The sequence below is a fragment of the Saccoglossus kowalevskii genome, chromosome 1, assembly GCF_978046115.1.
Source record: "Saccoglossus kowalevskii chromosome 1, keSacKowa6.1, whole genome shotgun sequence".
Classification (NCBI taxonomy): domain Eukaryota; kingdom Metazoa; phylum Hemichordata; class Enteropneusta; family Harrimaniidae; genus Saccoglossus; species Saccoglossus kowalevskii.
In genome coordinates this window covers 18,013,797-18,037,018 of record NC_140641.1, presented here as the reverse complement: position 1 = coordinate 18,037,018, position 23,222 = coordinate 18,013,797, and the positions used below count along the sequence as shown (strand labels likewise).

Here is a 23,222-nt window from a genome sequence, read left to right as displayed (position 1 = left end):
AAATGGTGTCCTTGTGACTAAAAAGTATTTTGTCATGAGAAATAATGAATATATTGGCAAAACAAATGTCGAATTTAATGATATTCACATTAAGTTGACTCCGGTACAGGAATAGCTGGCCAATCAGATGACTCGACACAAGAATACGCAGACCGAATGCAATAATTAATTGCGAGGTCATTGCACATGCGCGCATGGCGCATGAGTTTCTCTATCGTATTACACTACTTCCGTGATCTTTCAGTTTACATGTTTCGAAATGATTAGGGAGACAGTTTTGACGTAATTTATCCCGGGTTGGCATAGGTCGAGGAATGAAATTCAACGTTATAGCATTGAAAATGCCAGGAAGAAAATTTAAACTCGGAGTTATACTCGTTATAGCAGCAACTATTATGATAGGTAAGTGTTGGAACCGTTTTGAGCTGAGCGAGTGTTACGAACCATTGAACTATGGCAAACGCTTCTTTATCGCTGATGCGCGATTATCGACGTTGCGTGCAAGGCATATTACCTTGTTGTTTGTTTTTGAAACTAAAAACACCTAAATATTCACATTTATTTATTGACACAACACTGACTTTAGAAAGTACAGCAGTAAGGTCACTAAAAACTACAAGATACAAGAGAAGGTAGAATGGACACAAGTTACAAAGTTACATTTACAAATTACAAGATTCACTGACAATTAAACATACGAAAATATATTATATCTACATTTATACTCCTATTATGACGTGCTGCGGTCTTATTTTAAGGAAGGGTTAAATGAATTGTACTGTATTGGTCTGTACTGCGAAGTCTCGTTATAGTAATAAATTGACTATGAAATGACAGTTTGCTGAAGTTATTTATGCGTTTCACTTTGGTCATATCTTCAACTAGAGACTTTCGATGTTGTTCATATTTTAGACATGACATTGTTATATAACATTCATCTCCGATTTCTTCTGTATTACATAGGTCACACATTCTGTTTTCAACTGGTATTTTTGTTTTTGTGTGCTTGCCAGATTCTATTTTTAAATTGTTATTCACTAATCTAAATTTGCTTAGCTGTTCGCGCAGTTCAATATTATCAATGTCTGTCATGATTTTTTCAAAATTTATTTTTACAGTTACTGTATGCTCTTAATTTATTTTTTTCTGTTGAGTGCTTGTTTTGCATTGGAAATTTTTGAATCAGTGTTTATAATTATATAAGATAAGATAAGATAATTCTTTATTACAACCATATTGAAAGAAATTCAATTTAGGTGAATACAAATGTAATAAAGGTATAACAAACTATTCTAAAAACTAAAACTATACTTATCATAAAGATACAGTAATATTACTGTATACAGTAAGACAGAAATATTACTGGTAATTGAAGATAAAAATTAATATATATATATGCTATGTTCACATGGCAGCATTCTATCGGAGACGAACTACTGCTCCTTCCACGGATTAACAGGAGATTATCTCCAATGCGTTTACACAGTCGGGAGCCAAACGAGAGCCGAGATCTGCCAGAGTTTGATTCAGTTCGATCAGAGCCGACCGGAACAGTGCTCTCAATAATTAGTGTGAAAAAACAGAACTGAAAACAATTTTGGTGTTGTGCTTGTGTTGTTTCTTTACATGGCACGATGCTGTTGAGCTGGGAGAAAAAAAAGGAGACAGTCACAAGTCTGAGCATGGAGGTAGAAAAGCCAATGCACTGGTATTATGATTTAGGTATTACATGTAGTATCTCCATGTAGCTACATGTAGCCGATTTACTTAAGTTATTGTCATGCAAAATTACCATTTTGTAATTACTGTAAAGGGGGTAATTATTCACTGGGTTTTAATTTAGCTTATTTCGCTGACTGGAAAATGCGCTAAATTAAAACCCAGTGAATATGTAAAATTTAGCATAGAACACATTATCTAAATGACGAAACCGTGAATTTAAAACCCACTGAATATGCCTGAAATGGTAAATCAGTGAAATTTAAACCCAGTGAAAATTAGTCATTTTACAGTATTCAACTGTTGTGATATCTTAACTACTCGGAAGAGTCTAAACCTACTAGGAACACATCACTGTACCGTGATCAATTCAACTATTTTTAACTTTGGTGTCTTTAAAAAGTTTCCATTGGATCTGTTCAGTCACACTTTCAAGTTTTTGTCTCATAATTTCGTACACCATTTTTTCTGTTTCAATCTATTGCAGTAATTCTTTACTCTGCAAAATAGATATTAGGGCGCGTACCTCTTCGTGAAGCTGGTAATTGCGTGAAATAACAAAAGATTTTGTCTCCGCCATAATTGAAATGAGAGGTTACTTGAAGAAGACGATTGAGTGCGTGATTTGGGCTCCGATAGTAGGGCTCTGATGTGTATACACGGGTGGGCCATGTCGGGGCTTAACCCAGAGGGTTTATTGGAGCCAAACTTGGCTTGGGCCGAACACGTATACATTTTTGCTGGCTCGAGTCGTAGGGCTCCGATAAAATCTGTTGTGTGAACGTAGCAATAGTTCATAAATAGGTTTGTTTATTTTAGTAATTTAATCAATTAATTAGCTGTGGGTCCATAGGTCTTCTTGTGTCAGTCTTTAGTCTTTGTGGTGGTATTTTAGTCATTTCAGATACATTTGGTGTCATTAAATTTTTTATTATTAAATATTAGGATTTTTATCGACACAGAAGACCTATGGTTCTTCCCATAGACTTGCATAACACAAACGTGCGACTCCAAATGGCATCGAAAATAAAAGTTGATAGCTATCAATTAATGTAGATGTTGCATCCCTTTTGATTCAGGGAATCACTACTACATATTGGAAAGAGTTCCTTTTGCAACCCCACTCCCTAATCGTAATTCTAACCCTTACCCCTACCTTCCAGCACTCTCCAATTTAATTGTGCCCCTTCTAAGGACACTTATAGTTACCTAGAGGGGTCATAGTATTGGTGTATTATTAAGGTTGAAAACCTAATACACTGATACTGTGATCGCAAGAAATAATGGAACGGAATTATTGCAGTGAAGCTATATTATGATTAGGAAAACAGTGTCTCATACATTTGTACTACAATATTGGGGTTCCATTATTTTGTACTGTCACAATAAAAACACAAATTCATTCAATTTTGAGCTTGGTGCAAACAATATTAATGCAAAAATGAACTAATTATAATAAAAAAAAACCTATTATTAAACCATGTAAAATTCATCCAGAAGGAATTAACTTGGCTACATTACATAGAGTACAGAAACCAAAACTGAGAGTTGATAGGTCCTTGCACATAAACACTAATCTACTGGTGACAGGGCTAAAAATAAAAAAATTTCTTCTACGGATCCTGAGTTGGCTACTGATTGCAAAAACTGATAGCCAAACAATATGTCAGTGGTTTAGTTCTTGAAGCCATGCTCACAATTATAAGTACTAGTACATGGAAATAACCAAATCACTTTGTGTAGGACATTCCATTCCATTTATTTATTTATTTATTTATTTATTTTATTTATTTAAAAATTTGTAGTACTGGTAGTCCAGTCGGGCTGCTAATTTTGGAAAATGGTAGCCCTGGCACATGAACTGTCAGTCTCTGTGCCTTGGACTACTGCTAATATCAAGCCTAGCGAGTGACTTTAAATATGGAAACCATTTCTATTGACAGATGTTTGTTTGCAAATTAATAAGTGCTACCCAGTAGTTTCACAATTGAGACCCATTTTTTCAAAGTGTTTCCATATGTTTTTTTTAATAATGTCTCACTGATCAATATGTATACATATATGAACTAAAGGCAAGCGTCTGGATTCAATCAAAAAGAATTGTATTTTTTGGATATACCGGTACCATTGCTTTTTTATGGGGAAAAAAATCCATTAGGTAATATTTACTATCCACTTTGTACTTGCCATGGGATTTATTCACCGAATTCCAGGGTTTGCACTGTTATATTTATTATATTATTTTATCATATTTTGCCAGTCACCAATGACTTTCTCTTTGCTCTGGCTACAACAAATTATGTAACTTTGGCCAACAATTGATAAGGGAAATTAGTAATCGTTTTGAGAAAATTTCCAACATTTAAAACGTGGAAAGATAAATTGAACATCAGAAAAACATATTGTTTAATAAATTAGTTTATTGTCTAAATTAGTTACATAAATCTGAAAAATATGATTATTAATGTACATGTATCTATTGCTTATTGTTTTAGCTATGCTGGTTGGATTTTTGGCTAAAACAATGTACATGTAATATCATCAACTGATATGATTTATTTTAGGATATTGGTTCATAATTTTGGCACACAGTCGGCTAATATGAAAATTATAAAATTTAAGAAATGGCAGTTTAGTCGAGAACATGTTTTTGGGCAAAATAAAGATTATCACCCAGATTCTCATCTTTATTTTTTTCCAAAAAAAAGGTCCTCACTTAAATATGTTTCCCAAATTGTTATCTTTTTTTAATGCACATTCGTACATGTACACACAACCTCACCAGCTGACTCTGTTCAGAAACAACCCTAATATTGGTACAACGAACAGCATGTAAATGATACTCAACAGATTATATTATTTTGAGCACTCTCCAGTATGTACTGATGTGAGCTGACCTGCATTTGTACATGTACATGTATAAATATATCAATATAGGCATCCTGTCTTATTTTTGAATATGTTTTTAGTATCAGCATAATGATGAGTTTTACTCCAATTTGTTCAAATTCTGCACATTTATGTTTATGTCAGTAATGGATGAATTGTTCTAAAATAGTTACTCAAAAAAAAAGTTACTCAAAACATGTCACTGTAACACACACTAAACATGCTATTTTATTGTGCCATGTGACAATAACTCCATGACTGTACATAAAAATACACAATAATCCAATGAACATTGTCGGGCAATTTATGACCAATTATCTCAAAAATTAGGAATAGGCTTCTACCTAAACACACTTGCCTGCTTAAAGCTTCTACAAATATCTGAATAAAAATAACAGTGTCAGCTAGCAAGGAAAATGAATGGATAACCCCATATGATTGTCAATTTCTTGTGCATGTCTGCTTTAACTTATTCTTGAAACAGTATGGGTCTCGCACACTGAGTGTTTTATTTTTTACAGGTATTTTTGTAATTCCAGTTTACCTCCATGCTGTTACCACTGAGCTTGCACTAAGCACCTTATGGATAAATAAGCTGATAGTACAATTGTATCAATTCCATAGAACACAACAGTAAAGAAAAATTTTTCGGCGCTTCATAAACCCCAAATTTTTGAAATTATTCAAGACAACAAATAGCACCCCCATCATTACCAATATATTATTTCTTCAGCCCATGTCACCAGCTTACAATTTAAAATATGGCATAATATCCCTGCCATAAGAACATATGGTAATATGTTGGAATACTTCCAAAATAGCAACTATCCACTGAAATACAACCATCATTTTCTCGAAAATTAGGCCTATGACCCCAAACTTTTTTTTAAAACAATATCCTTATATTGCTCTGAAGTGAAATTTATTGCAAAATGAATAAATTCTGGATATTTTCATTTATGAGTAAGCTTCTACCTTAATAGAGGGAATCAAAAATGCTTGCAGTGACATTCTTAAAAGAATCCTTTTCAAAGCGAGTTTTCCTACCATCCCCCTGCTTGAATATCAATGACTATCAAGTAAACAATGGGGAATTACAATACATTACTAATAAAATACTTTCAAAAAGAAATAAGTTAAAGAAATGTACTTGTGCATACGTGTCCCACCTGTATCACAGATATGCCTACACCAATCAGATTCAAATTTCACACATGCATGTACATCATTCTTCTTGGGATACAGACATGTACACAATTATAGGTTTCATGATGCGATGGCCAAATGGTGCCTATTTTTGTGCTAAATATCCAATAAAATCAAGCATTTCTGCATTTTTCAAAGTAGGATCTCAGTCTGTTCATGTTTATTTTTCTACAATCTCAATTTGATTGTAAAAGTTGATGATTTTTTGGACGGTATTTCAGTGTGAAACCTTTGTATTGTAAAACAGTGTAGAGATTGTATTGTTTAAGGCTTCCCAAAAATATTCATATTTCTGGTAATCACATGCCTCAGTTTAAAAAGAGCACATCCCATTTTTTTTATAAAGAAAAACGTAAGCTACAAATTAATTTTCGGGAAAAAGTTTACAACAAAATGCTGTATATATTGATGTACTGCCATAATTACATACAAGTGGAGACACAGAAAAGGATAAATAAGCATTACCCATTGAATACGAAAACTGTGACAAAAATATGATATGCAAGAGAAATCACCAGTGCTAGTGTTTTACACATACTTTGTTTATTTACGTTACATAGTGTGTTGCTGGGGAGCAGGAGAAGATAAAGAAGAAGAAAGGTAAGTGGTGATGAGAATGTGTCACTCTGTGAACCTACATGTTAATATCCATATTCAAATTATTATTCAATGATGATTTTCTGGAATACAGTTGCACAACACTGACTTTACCTACTAGATAATATTGAAAACTGATTTAATTTCATGAGAAACAAATTTTATTTGGGTTCCTACGACACTGATTATCAAATTGTGAAAAATTCTAGCAGCAAAAATTTAACGATTTACAGTATGATGCAATACCTTGATGTGATATCACCATTATGCATAGATTTATGCTAATTTTATGTACAAGTATTAATTTCCTCTAACCACTTATTAATATACCAAATACATAATCACATACTGTAAAGTACTTTATTTTTAGTTGCTGAAATTAATTTTCGCTGAAAAGATTTTTCTGGTGTTTGTGTGAAATTTACTTTCACTGATTTCTGATGAGTTGAATGTAAAATGTAGGAAAAAAAGTATATTTGCTGAATTTTATTGTTACTGAATCATTCCTTCAGCGAAATTAGCGAAAATAGAGTTTTTTACAGTACCTGCTATACATGTATTTCCACATACGGTAATGTAAACGCATACCATATTTTGTATTGAGTACTTACATGTATATAGAGATCTGATTGTTGAACACTTCTACCCACAATGTTTTATCATTATTATTACAGACTTAAAAAAGAGGACGTTATTTTTGATATAAGGAATGAATTAGATGAGGTAAATTCCCACTTTATATTATTTTCTGTTGATACATGTATAATACAAAAAACTGTTGTTTTTTTGTATTGATTGGAATGATATATTTATATGATTTATATTCATAAAATTTTTATTTTGCACTAAATAATATAAGTACATCATATTTCAATTGTTTTTGTAGGCTGTAATACCAATTGAACAAAGATTACTGCAGTTAGAAAAAAGGTATAGTTTTATTTACATATGAATACTGTACTAGCAGCAGTCTGTCTACTCGCCTATTGTACTTGTCAATTACAGTAAACAACACAGCGATTATTACACAGCAAATATACATGTACCATTATGTACACTGTTTCGTATAAAGAAATATCAATAATAATATTATTGCAGTAATATAAACAAGACATGTAGCAGAGACTGCTGCTATCACAAACTGTCTGAATCTATAGTTTGTGGTATCCTTGTTTATAATACATGCAGAATTTTCACCAACTTTAAACATTTTTACACGTGGGTTTTGTCAAGTAATTAGTGCATTTAGCAAATGATGTCCAACGAAAAAAAAATCTGCCCCCCCCCCCATGTCATGTTATTTTTTCTGAGTTGTACGCACACTATGACCTGCAGACCACAGTATAGAGTGAGCCATAAAAGTCGCTGGTGTCGGGATCCAAGCAAAAACCACGACTTATCGAGGTCGTGCATTTAAAAACATATAAAAAGCACATACAAATGTATAAACCCTCGGTTTAGTTAATTGATGTATCATCATATGTGTCAAGCAGTATTCGAATAAAATCATGACTATGTTTGCTGTAAACACTGCAGTGATGCGTTGTTTATTTTGTTTGTGTCCGATAGTATGTGGGTCGTTTGCTTTTGCTTGCGACTTCGACGGTAACATCTTCCAAAATGAACCAGTTTCATCGCAATTATAAACTTGTTCTTCAAAATAACCACCTTCATAGATAATTTCTCTCAGTTTTTTCGGGAAAAACAGCGTCCATGTTCGCAGATCGAGCTTCGCCTTGCGTGTATACGCGTGTATAGCGTGTCTTCTTTGCCATCGCAAGAACCACCCTGAACTGGCCTCAAATTCAAAAACATCGTATCTGAGTTGCGTGCTTTGCATTGGGTGATGGGACCAGAGAGTGGAGTTCCGGCAGACCGTTCCTGAAGAAATGTAAACAGGTTTATCGATGTCATTGCACGTTTTTCTGTTCAGTCCCGCCTCTTGGTAAACTTTGAAAACAAATTTACTCTTCATTTTTTACCCACCCACGAATAGTGGGCTCACCCACTGCTCGATCACGTGCAAATATATAATTTGCTATGCTTCAAAATGCTTTTCCCCATGAAACAAATTTCTTACCTTTTAGAGCATGATAACTCTACCGCATCCTTAACTTGGTTTCACCTCTTCTTGACATGGTCGATCGCTGTGAGTTTATGGCTACGAACAGATTGGATAGCTTTGGCTTTGACATGCTGCTCAGTTGAGAAATAGAGATCAGATAATGAATTCAACTCATTGTAGCGAGTTTTATAGAGGTATACCAAAATGGGACTGGCCAAGAAGCACTTACGGTCACTACTCGACATCTGTGTTGACACCTTGAGTAAGGCCGCCGTCACCCATTGAATCTCAGCAATTGACGGACAGTAGGTGTTAAGTTGTCTCTTTAACGGTTAGTTAAAAACACTATGCCACGAAACATCAGTCTTTGTACTTCAAAACTGCTGTCAAAACACAATAGAAATTTTGGGAGCCATCAAAGTACGGCGACTTAGCCGAATCGCGACTTATCGAGGCGCGACTTAGCAAGGGGGCACTGTAATATAATGAGGATACTTTGTTTTGTACTTTGTATTTGGTTTCTTTCTTTATGTACAAAATGTAGTTGGTTTGGTCACATGTACATGTACATGTACTTACATGTATAGGGTGTTCACATGTGTAGCAAATCATGATCGGGATCAGGCCAGAGTAAATTTTACCCGGCTATTGAAAACAATGTTGAAAAACATGTGGGAAGGGATTAATTAATAAATTGTTGATCCCGGCCCGATTTTCTCAGAATCAGAGGGCTCATCTCAAACCAGAGTTCCGTGTTTAACCATAAGATGTAATATGTATGAACGAAGTCTCTAGGGGAAAACAACGCCCTCTAATGGTGATCCAATGGTTAGTAAATCCGGCATAAATAGTTGCGAATTTTAAGATCAATATAAACAACTGTAACGTATGAACAGAAATGGCCACTGAATGTTAACCAAGATTTTATAGGTCAAAAATTCTTCTGTTTACTCATTTGCTTTACATGTATAACATTGGGTATAACACACTTTGTTATGTTATTACAGTGCTTATTTCAGTACCCGGAAAATATACCCAGATGTGCCGTTTTTGATGGAAAAAGATCGAAAGCGTATATTGGTATGTAGTCACATTTTAAATCATGGATAAACAAGAAATATAGTGTGATGTATGCGTTGCATGGGACCCACTGATATTGAACACTATGTGTAGTACCAAGAATGCATGTCTCATTTCGTTAGTCGCTGTAGTACACTGCTTATGAATTATTTTTGCAAGAGGCAAGTTTTCGTAAATTTCATGATTCAGTGAAAGTCGTGAAATTTTGTACATTGAAAATTTCTGTGGTGTCCTTGGACAGTTTGTCAGCCACAAATTGTAAAATTCCCTTGTAGCAATAATGAATCAGTTCACAGTATATATTAAATAATCTCTTCCTGTGATTTATTGACATTTCATTATAATAAAAATATTATTATTATTAATGTTCTTTGATTCGGGAGCCATACAATTTAAAGCTAAAACAAGTACCCCATTGAAGTTGTGAATAAATAAGTACAGATACAACAATGATTAAAAATATTCTCCAATCAACTATAAAAAGTTCTGCTAAATATCATCACAATCAACGTATTTCTACTACCGTAAAATCTGTATTAGAAGCCGCATCCCTAATAGAAGTCGCATCCATTCTATTTGAATAATTGAGAACCAAAAATTCATCATTTCTCATATGTGTAGATGCTCTAATAGAAGCCGCATCCCCTCTGTTGCATTGTACCATTTTAATAGAAGCCGCGGCTTCTAATACAGATTTTACAGTAGTCATAGCTCTCAATTTAAAGTTAGTCATCGCCTTCCTTCTCCTCGCCTCAAACAAGTAAATTTGATTATAAAATATGGATTGAATCATACTGGTATCGTGACCATGATTAGGAAAAAGATTAATTCGTTGATATTTATTTCCTCTAGATTACTGGTGGAGCTGGTTTTGTTGGTTCTCATCTCGTAGATCGCTTGATGAAAGAAGGCCATGAAGTCACTGTTGTGGACAACTTCTTCACAGGAAGAAAGAGAAATGTGGAACACTGGGTTGGGCATGAAAACTTTGAGCTCATCAACCATGATGTGGTAGAGCCTTTACTAATTGAAGGTACATTATAAGAATTAAATGTATGGACTTTCTGTGTATGATTTGATGGTACTGAACATGCTCTAACACCATAGTCTGACATTACAAAATTGTTGTCTTTGAGAGAAATCTCGGTCAAAGGAAAACCTAAAGGTTTATGACTTCAGTCAATATCTACCATCTAGTAAAAATTTAACTCTTTGACTGCCAGATATTTTTTCTGTCTGAAATTCAGTGCAAATTATATTTTCACATTTTGTATATTTGTCACTAAATTTCATCATCATTTTGGACCATACAAAGTTATTGCTTTCAGCTTTTGATCAAAAGGTTTGTCAATTTTTATCAACATTTTATGATGAAGGTAAAGACTATACACAATCATTTTGTAGATGATTGACAATTGATTGACAATGGCACTCAAAGAGTTAATGTGACAGCTAAGGTCAATAAAGTCAGTGTTGATTTGTTATGACGTGACATGAATATACAGAAGGGTTGACAATTTACACAGTTGACAATTGATTTGAAATATGCCAATAGCGAATAAGTATTTCCATTTTATTTTCAGTCTTCATGCAAAACAAATTTTAAGTGGAAATATTTTTTGGTATTGATCATTTTATGAAAATTTTAAATAAAAGCACTACCAGTATAATGAGACAACAGAAAGTGGGCACCATGTAAATGTTCTATAACTAGAAATTTAGCTACAAGTACTCTCTTTATAACTAGATGTTTGTTGCTCTTCGTTAGAAATGCAATATAAACTATTTTTCTATTAACTTTTTTTCAGTGGATCAAATCTATCACCTTGCCTCTCCAGCTTCCCCACCACACTATATGTATAACCCAATAAAAACAATCAAAACTAATTCCATTGGAACATTAAATATGCTAGGATTAGCCAAAAGAGTTCGAGCCAGATTGCTTTTAGCATCCACATCGGAAGTATACGGAGGTGAGTAGTACAGTTCTATTTACAGGCTTTAGTTTTTCATGTATTATAAATTGTAATTCACCATATCAAAAATCTGTTCCATGTTTTGTCATTACATGTTCACATGACCTGATATAGAATTACGCTATCATCGTCATATGTTGGAAATAATCTGTCTTCCAAAAGTGGCGTCAATTTTATAAATTTACATGTGTGCTCACTGAGATATCAAAAGCTAGTCTGTTGGGGAAATTCCTACCTTCAGCAGGCAAGGAATTGGCTGAGCTATTATCCAACAAGGATTCACAACGAACTAAGAACACGATCAAATATTTTTTTGAAATCCTTGTACATTGTGAAACTGATCCTGAACTTGGCACTCCTATTGGAGGCATCAAACACATAATTTGAACCAAACACTGTATGCACCTATGCTGAAATACGAGATACGAATGACTAATATTATTGTAATTAGGAATTGAATTGTGTTGATGACTGTTCATCAAGTGTCTAGAATATGTGGATTACATTGTAAATGGTGCGAAATAATTTTTGTGATTGATTCAAGATGAATATCAGAATCTGTGTTATGAATCACATATTGACTGGCTTTATTCTGGTAATAGCATATTCAGGATTTTGAGTCATCCACAAAATTAGTCTATCACTGTTGTTGCTAGGTAAAAATAGGAAAATTAGTTGTAAAGATATTCGTGTATTTGTTTCTTGCAATGCTTTAAAAAATTGCAAGGCATTAGGTATAATTAGTGAAATTTCACCATGATGCATTTTCAACTCAATTACTTTAAGTTCAGTTACAGCACATATGTGAAATCATACCTGACAAATTACAGCTGCTCGCTGTAATGTACAGCTTTGTTTCAATGACAAGTAGGGTTGGGAAAACATTGTAGAATAGGATTTGTACGGGGAACCACTTGAGGTAACTCATCCTTTATTTTTTCCCTGTTTTTTACTCTCTCTGTCAACTATATCAGGGGAGGAAATAATTGAGCAATTCTCATTGATAATAAATCTGAACCTACAAAAAATGCCAGAATATACATATTAAGAGGTGGTGGTTGTCTGCCAGTGTGTGTTTGCATTTCACATAAACTAACAGACGAGTATATTTAAAGCGGGAGGGTCGTCACCCAAGTCCCAAGCGACGATAACAACACGCACTAAAAATGCAAAGGCTCATGGATAGACGCTTGTTGTTTGTAAACAGTGACATGCTATGGCCATCTGACCCATGCCCAGGTGACGACTCCCCCGCTTTAACATACATTGTGTTCATTGCTACATGTATGAGTCCCATATGGAACAAGACTTGCCCCTTTAGGCAGATAATTTGCATATTCATTTTCTCATTTCAGCCTGTGTGAGCAAAATCTCAGTCTTCTGAGCAGAATCAAATTTTCTACATAGGTACCTTGCAATTACTTGCAGACATGCGGCCAATAAACTGGAATGCATTCAAAAACACTTTCAAATGTTTGCACCATTTTCGTGACACCATACTATAGTTAAAAACTCCATACTATAGTTAAAAAAACTCCATACTATAGTTAAAAACTCCATACTATAGTTAAAAACTCCATACTATAGTTAAAAGCTCCATATTGTAGTTAAAAACTCCATACTATAGTTAAAAACTCTATAATATAGTGAAAAACTACAAACTATAGTTAAAAACTCCATATTATAGTTAAAAACTCCATACTATAGTTAAAAACTCCATACTATAGTTAAAAACTCCATACTATAGTTAAAAACTCCATAATATAGTTAAAAACTCCATACTATAGTTAAAAACTCCATACTATAGTTAAAAACTCCATAATATAGTGAAAAACTCCATACTATAGTTAAAAACTCCATACTATAGTTAAAAACTCCATACTATAGTTAAAAACTCCATAATATAGTTAAGAACTCCATACTATAGTTAAAATCTCCATACTATAGTTAAAAACTCCATACTATAGTTAAAAACTACATAATATAGTTAAAAACTCCATACTATAGTTAAAAACTCCATATTATAGTGAAAAACTCCATACTATAGTTAAAAACTCCATAATATAGTTAAAAACTCCATAATATAGTTAAAAACTCCATACTATAGTTAAAAACTCCATACTATAGTTAAAAACTCCATAATATAGTGAAAAACTCCATACTATAGTTAAAAACTCCATACTATAGTTAAAAACTCCATACTATAGTTAAAAACTCCATAATATAGTTAAGAACTCCATACTATAGTTAAAAACTCCATAATATAGTTAAAAACTCCATACTATAGTTAAAAACTCCATACTATAGTTAAAAACTCCATACTATAGTTAAAAACTCCATACTATAGTTAAAAACTCCATACTATAATTGTGTTAGCTAATCCCTTTAAAGAACAGTAATTTGAAAATGCTTGGAATGATCACAAACAATAAACATATTGAACCCCACTGTAATATAATGTTGTGGATCAGTTAGGACATTGGTACTCACTTTTATAGATCCTGAGGTACATCCGCAGAATGAGGATTATTGGGGCCATGTTAATCCCATTGGTCCTAGGGCATGTTACGATGAGGGCAAGAGAATTGCTGAGGCTATGTGTTATGCATATCATAAACAGGTAATGTTGCTTTCTAATTAGTTGAAATTGTTTTTTTTATCCTCATTGATTTCCATAAAATATATTTTATATTATAAAATATATACATCGCCTTACATGTACATGTAGGGCCATGTGATCCAATACTGCCCAGGTGCATACTTTTCTGTTTTCCCTCTGTGTGCATCTTTGTATACAATATGGTACAATATTATAATAAAATAAGTTTTTTTTTTTTTCCAAAGTTGCAAAAATAAGCCACTGAACATTAAATTCCATGTTTGTTAATATTATTCGTTGTTTTCAACAGGAAAATGTCGAAGTGAGAGTTGCCAGGATCTTCAACACGTTTGGTCCCCGAATGCACATGAATGATGGCCGCGTTGTTAGTAATTTCATACTCCAAGCTTTACAGAATGAACCAATCACTATATTTGGAACAGGTACACAGACACGCTCATTTCAATATGTCAGGTGGGTAAACAATAAGTAATCTTGTCATCATACATATTGAAGTAGAAGCCGACTGTAAAATCTGTATTAGAAACCGCGGCTTCTATTAAAATGGTACAATGCAATAGAGGGGATGTGGCTTCTATTAGAGCACCTACATATATGAGAAATGATGAATTTTTAGTTCTCAATTATTCAAAAAGAATGGGTGCGACTTCTATTAGGGATGCGGGTTCTAATACAGATTTTGCGGTACTCATAAATTTTTGTGAAAATTGTTCATATATTGTATGTTAATTGGTTTATTATGTCAAATCATGGAGCTACATGTAATGTCCTAGGACATCATGAAGTAACATTATTTTGTGTGTTACAGTGATGTATTTTGAGAAACTTGTCCTAATATTTTCAATAATACTATTATTAGAACAACTTTTTGACACTTTTTTAACATCCTTTTTTTTAAATAATTCAACAATATATTATTCTTACACATGTCACCAGCCTACAAGTATGGCATAATATCTCTGCCATAAGAAACTATGATAAAAGCATTATATGATACTGACAAAAGGTCACTATCCACTGGTTACCCCTAACTTTTTCAAAGTCAATATCTTTATATTGCCCGAGAATATAAATTACTACAAAAAGAATAAATTCTGGGTATTTTCATTTCTGTGTAGATTCCTACCGTACACAGCTAACAAAGGATTTTTTTTCACTTGCTAATTTGCATAATAATTAATAATTTTTTTATCACTGATGTACCATCAACTTTAGTTCTTTTGTTATAATTATGTTTTCTTGTTTAACAAGCTAATTGTAAATTTCAAATATTTGTCTTGTTCCTTCATTCTTTGCATCCAGCACACAACAGTTCTTTCAATTATAAAAAATTCAAATTATAGACTTATTTACTCAATTTTATTTACTCATCTGTTTATATATCACATTTATTTAAATATTATTATATGTATATATGTTTATAGTGAAATAAACTTCATTCATTCATTCATTCATTCATTCACGTTCTCCCCAGGCAGGATATTGTTAGCATGGGGGGGGGGGGTAAAATGGAAATACATTTGATGTACTTAAAAGCTTTCATTAGAAAGAGCGCTAATTTCTGGTGTGCTAATATTATTTTGCTTTCTTACTTGATTAATTTGACCGAGTTGTAAATGGTAAAAAAAAAAGTTTTAATTATTATTCAGTACTTCAAGGGGGCGCTTGAATTGACTTGTTTACTCGGTTCAGTGGTAATTTTGTGGATTATCATATATTGCCATGGTAACCATGTACCATATGGCAATAATGTTATACTTGGGATTCATATGGTGTTGCATTCCAAGTATTATACAGTGTTATGATATTAAAGTTCAGTGACCTTTACATCATGGTACTGCAAGCTGTTTTGTCATCTCATATTTATAAGAACGTTACATTGATGTTTAAATGGGATAGAATAATTTGTGATATAGCATTCACTTTATGGATATTGCTTTGATATCCTACTCTATGGTTTAGTAACATGCTTAATAAATTTGAATGCATTATTGAACATTCCGCTAAATCTTTGCAAGTTGCCAATGGCGATATAATAAAATGTGTCACTTACATCCCCAATTGTGGGATTTTAAACCTTGAATTATTCTGTTATCATTTATAAAACATGTCATTACCAAAGTAAAATATAAATTAAACATCAGAAAAAACATATTGCTTTATATAAAGTGTATGCACATTTTATCAATTTTCTGTCAAATTTGTGACTTTTCATTTCTCTACATTTGTAAATTAGCTGAACAAGTTTGAAATAGCACAGGGAAAAATAATGTTGCATTTAATAGCTAATCTGGCTGAACTTATTTTATTCTTAGTTGAAGCCCAGTAAACACAATTATTATGTAAGCAGCTGAAATAAGAGAGGTAAATTTTGATTTGAAAAAATTCTACAATATTTTGATTTTGATATCACAAGCAAGATATGGAAAGGTGTTGAAAACTATAACATCTAGAAAATTCTTGTCATCGATGTTGAAAATGAATAAAATAATCTCATAAACGATAATGATCAAGGTATGTCAAGGTGCTCTTGGTGGAGGGACTGCCAAATTTCATCAACACTTAGAAGCTGTGACAAATTATAATCCTGATTTCACTAATTTTCACAAAAAATAATGCTTGTAAGCGTTATGTACATTACCATCATCAAAGGTCTAACTAACAGGCTGATTTAATTATAGAACAAATGGTTAGAGTGCTAGTTGTCATGCCTAGTTGTCCCGTGTAAAATACTTTTGTGAAAAATTTGAACATGTGCTACATGACTACTGAAGGACTTTAACCCAATGGCAAACAATATATAATTAATCTTAGAAACTGAGTGGAATCATGGAACTAAACACATCTCCAGTAGAAGTGAACGTAATCTATGACAAATGAACAAAATACTGAAGCACATGAGGAAATACATCCTAGTATATTGTTAATAAGCATATATGTACGCATCTTTTTTTAAAACTGAGGGATCGTCACTACATGCTATGGCCGTTTGCCCCATTCGCAGGTGACGACTCCCCTGCTTTAACCATCACTGGGAGATAACTTGTCTATCATTTTTTGTCTTCTATTTTGAATACAAATATATATTTTAGGATGAAAAAATTTGTTTGTGTGTGTTTATGTTGATCTGCCTATGAGATGAAGTTGTTGCATAGTTATTGAAAAATACTTTATTGCATTTTGAAAACGCCAAAACTTACAGTAATAGATATATAATAATACTCATTTAGACACCTTCCCATTCAGGTAGCACAAAGATATGTATATGTATATGTGTATATATATATATATATTGTTCTGCAGATAAAAAAGTCAGAAGCCAGTTTTCATGGCATACAATGTGTGAAATATTCCCTGGTACTTCTTTGATGTCTGATTGAATAGATTAACTTTGCATGATGACAATTAGGGAAATTTCTTGGATACAATTGTCCAGTCCTCAAAAATACATAAATTGATAGTTATTAATTATGATTAAACCGTGAATAGAAGATATTGTGAATTAAAGTATAAAAATACAAATTTAATTTTCATTCTTTATTTCAAGCTTTATAGAAACAAAATGAATCAACTCAAAATACCAACCAATAACCTGTGAATAAAAATATGCAAATTTCCCTTAGGCAACTCCCGAAGCAAAGAATAAATCACTTTTTTGTATCTTAAATTAATTGTTTTAGATAGTTTTTCGCATTTTATGAGTCACTGCGAAATACTGCTTGCATAATATTGCTTGCAGATTTTATCAAACTTGCTAAGCGACTTTGCAGTAGGGTATATCAATACCAAACAGTCCACATAAAATGGATAAAATGTTTCTTAGCAACCTCGAAGTAGGGCATATCAATACTAACAAATCCACATAAAATGGATATTGTGCAATATTACCACCCATATGACACCCAATGTAGGTTAGCTTGAATTTCAATTGCTTGCAGATTTTTTCAATCTTTCTAAGCGACTTCAAAGTTGGGCATATCAATACTAAAAAATCCACATAAAATGGATATTATGCAATTGAATTTTCTACTATTACAATCTATGTACATAAGTTGTAAGTATAATTTGATTAATAATAATCTTTATATTTGCAGTGATTTGGTAGATGGTTTGATTTCCTTGATGAATAGTAATGTCTCGTCACCAGTAAATTTGGTAAGAAATTTGTCTAATCAGTCTATTCACTTTTGTAAAAAGTTTCAGACTAGGAGCAAGTAACTTAGACTTGTTTTTCATTTGGTGAATCTAGATATTATTCTCGCCGATTTATAATGGTTATAATCAAAATTATTTATGCTTCATTGGTGAGCATATACATTTTTACAGGCGGTCACGTCTATGAGTGTAGGTCACATGGGGGCAAAGCACCTTTAGTAAACAAAGATACTAGCAGTCTCCCAGCATCTATGTCAGATTTCATACCAAAAAGGATTGATAAATTTGTCACTTTTCAAAATGCTGTTTTTTAAGAAGCATTTGTTTGTCTTGCCCCATTGTAATGCAAGTGGTGCACATTGCTTGCAATGAAAATACATTAGTTTTGGAATTCAATAATGGAAATCAACTCACATATACAAATGATTCCATTTTACTGCTGCTAGAAATGTGTGCCATTTTTATAATTTTAAGAGTGACCTAAACAAAATTTCATTAAGACTAATTTATTTCCAGGAAACATTTTTCTGAGATCCCAAGAAACATACTTGTGCACATACATGTACTTTTATATATAATAGTTTATGGTGGTGTTGGTGGTGGTGGTGGTGGTGGGGGGGGGGGGTGAACTTCTACTCTCTATTGGAAACAGATATGAGGCTCACCAAACCCACCACAGATATTCACAGAATCCTCAGATATGGAAGTAACACAACAAAAAACATGTACATTATGCTAATTTTATGTAAAATAATTGATTAATATGCATAAAACTGCAAATAGATTTACTTTGTATTAAGAGGAAAAAAATTTGTTCACGGGGAATGATACCAGTATGTTCACTGTTTAATCACATTTTAGGGGAATCCAGAAGAACATACCATTCAGGAATTTGCAGAGATCATAAAAGCTACAGTTTGTAAGTACAAGTAATAATTTTTGTCTGCTATGGTTTCTGTATTAGTGTATATAGTTTGCCTAGTTTTAAATGACCTTCACAGTTCAGTGATGACTTTGCAGTGCTTTTTTTTGTATTATGTTGTCATGACAATTCGCAAACATTGTATTGATTTACTTTTGTGTTGTTTATAATCAGCTAACACAAAAAGTCCCATAACTCATGTAGCAGCGACTGAAGATGACCCACAGAGAAGAAAACCTGATATACGTAAAGCTAAAAAACTTCTTAATTGGGAGCCACAGGTAAGAATTATCTCCTGATCGTTTGAGCATCAAAGATGACTTTTTGTCACCTTCCACAAAATAAAACCTTATTTTTTTCAAAAATTTTGATCATGATTTGTAGCTGTTATGAAATTATGTTCATTTGGTTCAAAATTATCAAAAACAGAGAAAATACCAAAAATTAGACAAAATGTTGCACCAACATTTAGGTGGTAAAAATTATCGCAGTCAATTATCGATACCAGAGGTACATTACTTGGGGTTTGCAACTACGATGACATGATACCAAGATCCCGTTTCAATCTCGCTCTCGCATAAGCGTTCCAACTCAGAAAAATGCGAATGCACATGCCCGAGGTAACTAGGATACTGGGATGTCCAGGTGAATCAAAATAGCTGCTCACGATATGACAGATTACGATAACTATATTTTCTGTACATTTTCGATGTATTACATTTTTTCACTATGAATGTGGTAATACATGTTTTATTGTTTTATTACAAACTGCCTATGTCATGTCAGAAGGTTGTAGCATCAGTCTTGCTATCAACGAGATGAGACTTGAATGGGATCTTGGCATGATGTCACCATACAGTACTATGCGCGTTGCAAACCCCAAGTAATGTACCTCTGTCGATACTCCGTGTTAGTACCTGTAACTATGGCATTGATGTTTTTTGCTGTCAAGATGCTAGACACTGTGGCTTTAGAAAGCAAGTATGGCATCATGTAAAAAAAAAATAGTATGCATTGCTTCATTTATTTTTATGATGTTTATTTACTGCATGGATTCAGTATTTACAATTTTAAATTTGGAATTATTCTTTTGCTTTAGAGCATTGCTGTTTAATCCACATATGGAATTTTGTTGGATGTCATTAACCGTTATAATTTATGAGAAAACGCATATGGAATTTGGTGGGCTGATGTGGTCATTAACCATTATTATTTAAGACATACAATATGCAACTGAATTGCTTTCCAACAGTCTTTCAGTTCGGAATATGGCCTTTACAATTGTACATGTAGTGTGTGAGATCTATTTATATGAACATTCACTTCTAATATTAGAAATATAGTTAGTGTTCTGAGAAGCATGTCATTCATACATAAGCCTGCGCATGCAATAAGTGTATAGATAATTTTGTTTTTTTGCAGGTCCCATTGTCAGTTGGCATCAATCAAACTATTGCATATTTTAGTGAAGAATTAGCAAACAGTCATCGCCGGAAACCAAAGCCGGTGCCTGTGTCATAGAAATTTGACTGAAGAATTTTTTTTTTATAAAAAAACAGATAAAGATAAAAAAATACTTTGCGTAAGTTTTAATTGAGTCTTCAAATATTTTCAACTTGTTATGTTATTTTACAAGCCGTTATTTTTATATGGTAATTATGTATGAGTCATTTTACCTTATATGGTTGGGTCATTTTCATTCATCACAGAATGTAATGAGTCTTTGGCAATTCATGTGGTCAAGGCAATACCAACACTGGATGACATAGACACTGGGTGTTGAAGTCATAGAAATTCTTCAAATTATTTTAGATTAGTGAAAACAGTGGCACCTGAGAGTGAGAGTATGCTAAATACACTGGTTGGCACCGGATGCAGTTTAGTGAGAGTAGGCTGGATAACACCTTTTGCAGTTTAGTGTGAATAGGCTGGAGACAATGGATCGCACCGGATGCAGTTTAGTGAGAGTAAGCTGGATACACTGGATCGCACCGGATGCAGTTTAGTGAGAGTAAGCTAGGCACACTGGAATGGCACTGGATGCAGTTTAAAGATCTATCCTCTTTTCTAGTGTTATCCACGATTCAGATCAAGATCTTTCCTGCTATTTAATTCAGCTGTGATTTTGTTAAAACCAGATTATGGTTAGATGGATGCTAGCGACTCAATTCCAATGAAATTGTTCGTTTGCATTGATGTGACTAATGTAATTTTTGTATAGATTAACCTGAGCTTGGTGTCAAAAAGATGTAAATTAATTTTGTTATTTTGTTTTATTTACTCTTTTCATTCATATTTTACAAGTCATTTACGAAACATATTTTTCCTTGTAACAAGCAAAACAATCTTGAAGTCTTGATAGGCTTGCAAAATGCTAAACAATTTTGCTTGCAGCTGGAAATATTGCAGGAATGTTTAACCACTTTTAGTCACTGCCGCAAAACATAGAATGATGTTACTAAGTAACTTTCTTAATGTTTGCAAATTAAAAATCTGCTGCATTGGTTCCTCTGGTTTACAATAATGACTTTAAATATAATCATGATTTTTTTTCTCTCAAATTCATTGGAATATTCTACCACTCTGTGCAAAGCACTCAACAGGAGTCTTTTTGATTACCATGTCTGTCTGTCTGTCTATCTGTATATATATATATATGTATATACGTATTGCAGATATCTGAATAACCAATCATCACATCTCGGAAATTCACATTAGCCACTTTTGTTTTCCAAATGTTCCACACATATCTCAAGAAACAATTAACAGTTTGAAATAAGATATCTAGGATAATCCACAGACCACAAACCATAGATGTACAATAGTTTGAAATAAGATATCTAGGATAATCCACAGACCACAAACCATAGATGTACAATAGTTTGAAATAAGATATCTAGGATAATCCACAGACCACAAACCATAGATGTACAATAGTTTTTATCTTTTGTCATAACATTTCAGTTTGTATTATTAACTTTAATTCTGTTAAATTCTTATTTCAGAGCAAAGGTCAAAAAAATCAAAAAGTTTATCACATTTATTTGTTTTCGAGGTGGTATATAATTATTGATTCAGGCATCAGTCGTTGACTTTCAGACACAAATTTTTTGTTGTTGAGAAAACCAGTCGGAAAACATGCAAAAAATGCTGCAAAAGCATTATTTCATTAAAAAAAAAATAGTATTTTTCCTAATTTTCCCAATAATTTGGATTAACCATCAAGTATACATCTAAAACTGTTTAATTACATATTATCTTTTCACTATATAAACCTAAACAACAATTATATGACCTAATCAATCAATGGCAAATGGCTCGAAAATAACCCATTTTTATGAGTGTTTGACAAATTTGTTGCAAAAAGTAATTCTGTAACCATACATTTTTTTCTGGTTTATTTGAACAGCATAAAATATAACAGTTGGGGAAATTCGGTGATAAGTTTAAATGGTAGCCGACAATTTTAATAAGCTAATACTACATTTTTGATTAAATTTAAATATGCCATGTGTCTATTTCATGCTTCCAAAAACAACAGCACACAAATTCTTTTTAAGCTTCCATTGATGGATTTATTTTTTTGAAATCTTGAATAAATTATTTGCAGTTCAAAGGTTTGTGGTTGCATAGTTTGTTGTTAAACCTTTTTCTATATTTTTCTATATTGAAATGAAAATTACTTGTACTACCTCTTTTCAGCCTTTACCATTTTAACCCGTATTTATCGTAAATAAATGTGTTGATGTTATGTAACTGATATTATGAATACATCATTGTATTTTATGGTGCTAAGTAATCATAATAAAAGTAAAACAGTCACTGGTACTGAGGTGAACAGATTATACATCCCAGTAGTGAATTGACCAGGTACATCCTGGTATAAAAGTGACCCAGGTCATACACCCTGGTATAAAAGTGACCCAGGTCATACATCCTGGTATAAAAGTGACCCAGGTCATACATCCTGGTATAAAAGTGACCCAGGTCATG

At 32.9% G+C, this 23,222-nt stretch overlaps 1 protein-coding gene across 2 annotated transcripts; it reads left to right on the top strand.

Annotated features, from left to right (window-relative positions):
- Window positions 1–144: 144 nt before the first annotated feature.
- LOC100368292 (UDP-glucuronic acid decarboxylase 1-like) lies at window positions 145–22,989 on the top strand. Of its 2 annotated transcripts, none has more exons than XM_002737601.4 (13): window positions 145–402; window positions 6,375–6,414; window positions 7,086–7,134; window positions 7,298–7,341; window positions 9,484–9,556; window positions 10,409–10,589; window positions 11,365–11,529; window positions 14,031–14,152; window positions 14,442–14,605; window positions 18,247–18,307; window positions 19,169–19,226; window positions 19,404–19,510; window positions 20,652–22,989. In XM_002737601.4, the coding sequence occupies exons 1-13, from the start codon at window positions 315–317 to the stop codon at window positions 20,748–20,750; spliced, it is 1,251 nt and encodes a 416-aa protein (XP_002737647.2). In that variant the 5' UTR covers window positions 145–314; the 3' UTR covers window positions 20,751–22,989. The 2 variants fall into 2 exon arrangements, with proteins under 2 accessions (XP_002737647.2, XP_085355869.1); XM_085499743.1 differs by lacking the exon at window positions 20,652–22,989 and adding an exon at window positions 20,329–20,358.
- The last annotated feature ends 233 nt before the right edge of the window (window positions 22,990–23,222 follow it).